The sequence below is a fragment of the Argiope bruennichi genome, chromosome 2 (genome assembly GCF_947563725.1).
Source record: "Argiope bruennichi chromosome 2, qqArgBrue1.1, whole genome shotgun sequence".
Classification (NCBI taxonomy): domain Eukaryota; kingdom Metazoa; phylum Arthropoda; class Arachnida; order Araneae; family Araneidae; genus Argiope; species Argiope bruennichi.
This window is the reverse complement of record NC_079152.1, coordinates 101,632,091-101,639,751: the sequence shown is the minus strand read 5'-3', so window position 1 is coordinate 101,639,751 and position 7,661 is coordinate 101,632,091. Positions and strand designations below refer to the sequence as shown.

Here is a 7,661-nt window from a genome sequence, read left to right as displayed (position 1 = left end):
TTGCGATATTATATTATGCAGCATTACGAATATTGTTTAATACTATTCAATATATATGATATATAAGCGGTATTGAGTTAGATCAGGAATAAATTTTAAAAAAGCGTAAATTAAAAAATATTTTTGAATTCAAGATAAATGTTTTGCAATTCCACTGATAGAGAAGGAATTACTTGATAAAAATTTCAAACCGATATCTATATTATTTGTTTGAAAAATTTAACTTTGTTGAAAACAAAACTAAGTCGTTGAAAATACTTTTATAATTCTGAATTATTTTTTCTTAATTCTGAAAGTCGTTTTATAAATACTTTTTTTTATCTGTCCACATTTGCCGACAGCAAAAAAACCCTATTGTAAGAATGTTTTACGATTTCAGATGGCTTTATAATAGTTGGTTTTCAGAATAAAAGAGATGAAAATTAAATGTGAAGGTAATATTTTGCTTCAATTACTATATACATGGAATATATTGAATCAATATATCGAACGAATGTTAATAACAGCTCGCTCGCGAACACTACTATTTGTAGTTTCTCAAATTTAATTTTCAGCAACTTTTTTTTGAAAATCGACCAATATAATATTATTTAAAATTGTCAATAGCAAGTTTATAGTAGAATTTTTCAGGTGCGCACAATCTGATTGATAGAAAAGTACTTATTATCGTTCACGTCCCTTTGTTTTCTAATGAAGTCGAATTCATCAGAAAATAAATCTGTTTATAATCGGAAATTTTTCGAAGTTGTTCCTTTCTATTTAGCAAGTATTTAAGTAAAATTCCAAAAATCTTGCACAAATTAAAAAAAAAAAAAAAAGGCGGGAAGAATTTTTCCTAATTTACACGTTTTAACATTCACTCTTCACCTAGTTAAACTATCACGACGTGCAATATCTTATTTTATAAATCTTTTTATTATCTAAATTTAAAATAATGTAAATGTTTCCTGTCAGATTAATAGCTTTTATTATTGCAAAAAATAAAAAGCTATTAATCTGACTAATATTTCTTTTTTAGCTATTTATCTTTAATCCTCCCTCCCTCCTCAAGGTCTTATTAGTTAATTTGTTTGTCCCAAATCTAGAAGACTGCCTTTTGATCGCTAGCCCAACAACTTAAACCAATAAATTGCTGTTATGTAATTTTCCCCCCACATTTTTTTATTTTTTATGACAGTTCGTTCGTACTAAAATTATTTTCTATATATTCTACGCGGTCTGAAGATTCAGAAAATCAGAAGGGCGAATGATTGGTGTTTAAGAGACTTAGAATCACTGATTGATGCTATAAACTGTGCTGATTATATTCTCTATATTAGCGTGAAAACCGACGAAAAATTTTATTATTTTATTCTTTAAATATGATTATTTAACAAATTTGCAGAATATCTATTAGTTAATAAGTGAGATGAAATAAATTGAAACATATTATTTGAAGAACTCTTTTAACTATAAAATGTGAATTTGGACAAAATAGATTTTTTTTTTTGTATCATCGTATTTGTAGAATTAAATTTTCATTAAGTAAATGTGTCAGTTTACAGAAAAGAAAATAACTGAAGTAAAATAAAATGTTAATTCAAATTCGAGTTGGTAAAACATATTATAAAATATTTTTTTATACCTAATGTTAGAATATTCTTGGTTCAAATTGAATGAGTCATGACCTCAACCGAACTAGAATTTAAAATCAAATTGTTTGGTAATACAACATTTGTTACATTTAATTATTTTAATTTATTTAATTGGTTGACCAGACATTTCAACTTAAATAAGTGCGTTTTGATTAATATAGGTAATAATATTTACTATTTTGAAAGTTGCATAAAGTATTAATTTGTCCAATAATTAAAAAAAATAAATAATTAACTTTCCATACAACGAATATATATTGATTTTTTTTCTAGAATCTCGAATTTTCAGAACAAAAAACATTTTCTGCGAATCGGAAAAAAATTTCTATATACCCAGAAAACATTTTCAGATAGAAACATAATACTATTGTAGTCAAAAAGTGACCTTTTATTTTGTTCATATGAAAGGATATAAGTAAAGAGAAAAAACTTCCATCCATTTGTGCTGAAATAAAATATCTCGCTCGGAATACCGAAAGGTTTTTTTTTTTTTTTTGGAAAAAATAACAAATCTTTACCGGAATTATTTGTTGTTATTCGTTTCTATTCTACGAAATCCTTTCAAAAAATAACAAATACTTACCGGAATTATTTGTTGTTATTCGTTTCTATTCGACGAAATTCTAAATCTAAGTTTCTAAATCAGCAGCTTGATTTCCATTATAAATTCAGTTTAATGCTAAATTATTTATGGTAAATATAGGGAATCATTGCACGTGGAAGAAGAATTCAGCTTAAAAAACCCCATAAAATGAAATGAAAAACAAAGAGGTAACAAAAAAGTATAAAATTTCGACAAGTGTAATATCAACAGTTTTTGGAAATTCAATTATTAAAATTTTTAAAAGTATTGGAGGAGATTGAAAACAATTTAAATGACTAAAGTTTGGAATATTGGATGAAGCAGCGCTTTGGATAAAATAGATAAAAAAAGATACGAAGATGCTTATGACTTCTTTAACTCCAAAAAATTAAATACATATGACTTTTTAGTAAGAAAATTGTGAAAAATTTATAACATGTATTCCCTTAGGGGGATTATGCAATCTTCTGACAAATTGTAGAAATGATAATAAACATGAAGTCGAACAAAATTTTTTTTTAAATCATAATTTTTATTAAAACTACATGATTGTTAAAAAACAAACTGAAAATTGCATGAAACATGAAATTTAGTCACACTATTCAAGACATTAAACTGACACTACAATGACATCAAACAATACAGTAGACTAATTTTATAATGTTGAAAACGACAAAGACATTACATTTTTCATAGAATACAAGTTTCATACATTTGAGCTGAACATGAAAGTTGGACGAAACATAACCTTTCTTATGATGACAATTGCAAAGTTTGCAGAAAATGTGAAACCAACATTTATTTAATATTGCACGTGACTACACATATAAAATACAATGTGAAGAACAGAAGCGGCTCAGGCATAGGTATTGTAGCAGCAGCTGCATTCCAAATTTTTTAAGTATATAAATACTCCCACCTGTGAGGGGCACCTCAGAAAGGAGGACGTGATGCTTCCGGAATAGTGGTTGGTTCTTGCTACCGGGTAGATACAGAAATGGTAGGGGTCGGATACCATTTATCAATGATTATCGAGTGTTAGATCGACACGTATTTTAATAACGAATCTCTCAATGCAATAGATATGGCCACTGAATGTTTCCCTCAAGCAAAAATAAATATAGGTTAGCTTTCTTTGAAAAGGAGAGCAATCTACTTCCATATATTAGAGCTACTTGATCTCAAATGTCCCAGGGTGTTTTAACCAACTGAAGATGAGCATATACAATCTAAAGAGCATATACATATGCCATATACACTGTGTTACGAGCTTCTGATTATTATGATTACTACACCATGTAACATACCCATTCCTACAGAGTAGGCCTCTTTTTAATTAATTTGGAATGGATGTGAACAGAACATGCAAATATTTATTTAATTTTTTAAATTTTATGCAATAAGAATGGGTGAAGTTTTATAAAATTATATGAAATGAAATTTAGAAGAGAGGAATTGTCTTTAGAGCAAGCGATCTCTAAAAATTTTAACAGCAAAACTGTTGAATTTCACAAAATCTCTTTTCTCTTGAGGGACTTCTGCTTATTATATAGAGAATAGTATCATTGACTGTTTAGTTGGGATTTTACAAATAGAGTGTTAAATGAAGAATAGAGAAAGGAGGATTAAAATAGAAATTTTTGTAAATATAAAAATCTTACATTGATTCAACAAGAATTGAACTATATTATGGAAAAATTATTTATAACGGAACGAAATTTAAATTCAAGGCTCTTCATCTGTAGAGTTCAGTTTTCTGCCCGAGTTTGCATTTGTGTAATGATGAAATTTTTTAGGTTTTAGCATCTAAGCAGCTAATCATCACTGTTATTCAATCTTGTTGTATGAGGATTTGGAAAGATATGGGAAATTAATTTAAAAAAGAAGTTATAGGAAGCTGGAAGGTTAAGGAAATTTCGAAGCCAAGGAATTTTATGAGCATTTGAAGGGGTTTTGAAATAGTAGGTTATTATACCAATTATTCGACTCAGTCAATTTGAATAAACAAACTTGGAAATGGGTCATATCCGGTAATAAATTAAATTTCAATTCTGAATCATTGCTTAGAAATAGCCTTGGTATGAATTCTTGATTCAATGATCAACTAAATATGCTAGACCATATGGGGTTACAACCACTATCAATACTGCATTTAACAAGTATTATTAATATAGTGACTATCCGGTATGAATTGCCTTGGTATGAATTCTTGATTCATGGATCAACTAAATATGCTAGACCATATGGGGTTACAACCACTATCAATACTGCAATTAGCGAGTTTTTTTTTATTTTTAATATAGTGACTATCCGTACTTTTATAGTAAGAAGAATCTGCTATATTCACCATAAGAATTTCATTCATGAATTCTAAATCCAATATTAATTTTATTTCAAATAGTTATGAAATGTTAAGGAAATCTGAAAAATTCCTTACAATGGTTAAAATTCTTCAAAATTTTTAAGCATATTTTACCGGAAAATATTATCTGGAGAAAGCTCAGTTATTTACGCGAAAGATTGTTGTATCAAAACCTTCACTGACATATGTTATATATAAACTGCATGTACATATTATAAACAGTTGATGTTTTTAGAATATAAGAAGTATTGTAAACAGTTGAAAGTTTCAGAATAAAAATCATTACATCTGCTAACTAATGACATTTAACAACAATTTAATTCACAATTCTAACTTCTAGTTTATTACGTGCACTAAAGCCTATTTTCTTTAATGGTTAATTCTAAATATAAGTGACCAGACTGTACATCTATATTATGCAATAGTGTTGAAGTAAAAGAAAAAGGAAATAAGTAAAAATATTTTAAGTGTATTGAAATCGGGAGTATATAATAGTGGACTCGGAAAAAAAGCATCATTCTCAAAATTTTAGTCAAATAACATTAAATTCATTAAAATGCAAAGATTTATAAATAAAACCAAGTTATAGTCTGAAAAAAAGCTCGGTTACTTACGCGAAAGATTGTATCAAAACGTTCACGACACATATTATACATAAATTGGACATATAAATAAATTGTAAGCAGTTGAATGTTTCTGAACAAACATCATCACATCTACTAACTAGTGACATGTAACAATAATTTAATTCACAACTTTGGTTTATCATTGACAGCAAAGCATATTTGCTTCCATAGTTTATGCCAAGTAAAAGTGATCAGACAAGACATCTATACCATGCAATAGAGTTTGGTTTATCATTGACAGCAAAGCATATTTGCTTCCATAGTTTATGCCAAGTAAAAGTGATCAGACAAGACATCTATATTATGCAATAGAGTTTGGTTTATCATTGACAGCAAAGCATATTTGCTTCCATAGTTTATGCCAAGTAAAAGTGATCAGACAAGACATCTATACTATGCAATAGAGTTGAGACAAATGCAGAGACCAAACAATAAACCAAAAAAACCCTTCAAGTGTCTTGAAATCAGGAGTTCAGAAATGGATTCGAAAAGAAACAACAACAACAACATAATTCTCAAAATGTTAGTCAACTAATAATAAATTCATCCAAAATGTAAAAGTTCAATAATGAAACCAACTTATTGAACGACGCAACTGTGTCTCTTTTGTTCCAATGCTCTTTTCAGTTTGGGATAGGTTGACTGAATCGGCAAGGATTTCCTGCGGCGTTCCATAGGGGTTCCAAGTGCATAACAAATATGAGCTTGAGTCAAGACGGTTTTAAAGATCAGTGCAATGTCTACGTTTTCTTTTGCTGACGCTTCAACGAAGCCCACCTCCCAGTCTATGGTGACGACAGACTCTGTGATGTCCCTGGACACCACTCTGGTATCTTCAAGATCACTCTTATTACCGACAACCACAATAGGAACGGGATCCTCTCCTTTTTGGCGGATTTCTAAGATCATATCTCTAAGAGATGATACATAATGGAATGATTCTGTGTCATCGATAGCGTACACCAGAATGAAGGCGTCTCCTGTCTTGATGGCGAGTCTTCTCATAGCAGGGAATGCATAATACCCACTGGTATCCAGGACATCCAAAGCCAATGTGGAACCTGATATGTTATAGGTAGTGCTGTGCATTTCTTCAACCGTTGGTATATGGTCTACAGGAAATTTGCCATAAAAGAACTGCTGAACAATAGCAGTTTTTCCAACGCCACTGGCTCCAAGCATCACCACACGTGGGTGATCGCTGGCTTTAGCATCTTTTGCCACACTCTCAGTCTCTACAAGAGATTCTGTGCGAATACTTGGCATCTTGAAATAAGGATATTTGTATTCAGAGATTTATTTTTTGGCCTTGCGATTTTTGTTGTTGAGTAAATGATATTATATCATTTGTTTTGTTCTTTATCGCCGTTGAGGTAGCTGCTCACTTATCTAAAATTAAAAAAAAAAGATATTAGATCACTTAAAATAAAACACATTAGTTAAAAGATATGGCATAAATAATTTCAATGCTACACAGAGTTATATTCATCTTTTAAAAAACTTTGCATGTTAAGTTTTCCCTATAATATTTAAAATCATAAATTATTTAAAATTTTAAACAGAATCAAACAAGAAAATATAACAAATTTACGTGCATGGATTACTTTGTAACATCTGTATATGAAAGAAAATAATATTTACTCTTGAATTTACTACTAAAAATTATTCTTGCTTAAACCAGAAAAATAGTACAAAACCAGGAGATTCTATATTTTTGTGATGGCCTGTACGGGGTTACAAATCAGAATGGAGTTAGGAGAAATTAGTTACACTTTCTAGTCCATTTTGAAAACATGGTATATTAACATTTTTTTTATTTAGATAATAATTTTCTGTTTTTTAGTTTTGTGTGTCTAAATTTTGCAAATGATTTTAAATTAACTTTCCATTGAGCTGTGTTCGATGATAAAATTTGCACCAAACAATAAGATGATAATTAATATTGCATTATCATCCAGCTCTGAGCTATATTTAAAGTTTCATGTCTCTAGCTTATTTGGAAGTTAGTTTAAAATCGATTGAAAAATTTGTACCGAACAGACGGATAAGAAGATGAGTTAATAAAAGCGTGTTACAAACAGTAAACGGAAAAGAATGAGATTTGAAAATTTTCCTAAACCTCTTTATTTTTTAGTACTAGTATGATACTGGGAAAAATAATGTTTTAATTTAATTTACAAAATTTACTTTTAATTTACAAAAGCTTTGGTTCTAGATCCTTGTCACGGTAACTATTTCTGCATATGGGATTCATTTATTTTTATAAATATTATTTTCATTCATATTGAAATGCTACGATTTGATTTGTTATTTGCTGAAATACGACTCAAAATACTATTTTAAGACTTAATGGAATTTTAAAGTATGATAAACACCTATGAAAACTAGTTCAAAAAGTTTGTTTCCATGATTTTCTTAGTATTTCTGCTTAATTTCGACTTCATTTACATTTTCTT

The 7,661-nt window shown here is 29.1% G+C and overlaps 1 protein-coding gene across 1 annotated transcript in view; it reads right to left on the bottom strand.

Annotated features, from left to right (window-relative positions):
• Positions 1–2,769: 2,769 nt before the first annotated feature.
• The window catches only part of LOC129961849 (ras-related protein Rap-1-like), a 31,666-nt gene continuing 26,774 nt past the window's right edge, over positions 2,770–7,661 (bottom strand). The window contains exon 2 of the mRNA XM_056075440.1: positions 2,770–6,594. Coding sequence (XP_055931415.1) covers positions 5,785–6,471 — 687 coding nt within the window. The 5' untranslated portion in view covers positions 6,472–6,594 and the 3' untranslated portion in view covers positions 2,770–5,784. The remainder of the gene's footprint in view (positions 6,595–7,661) is intronic.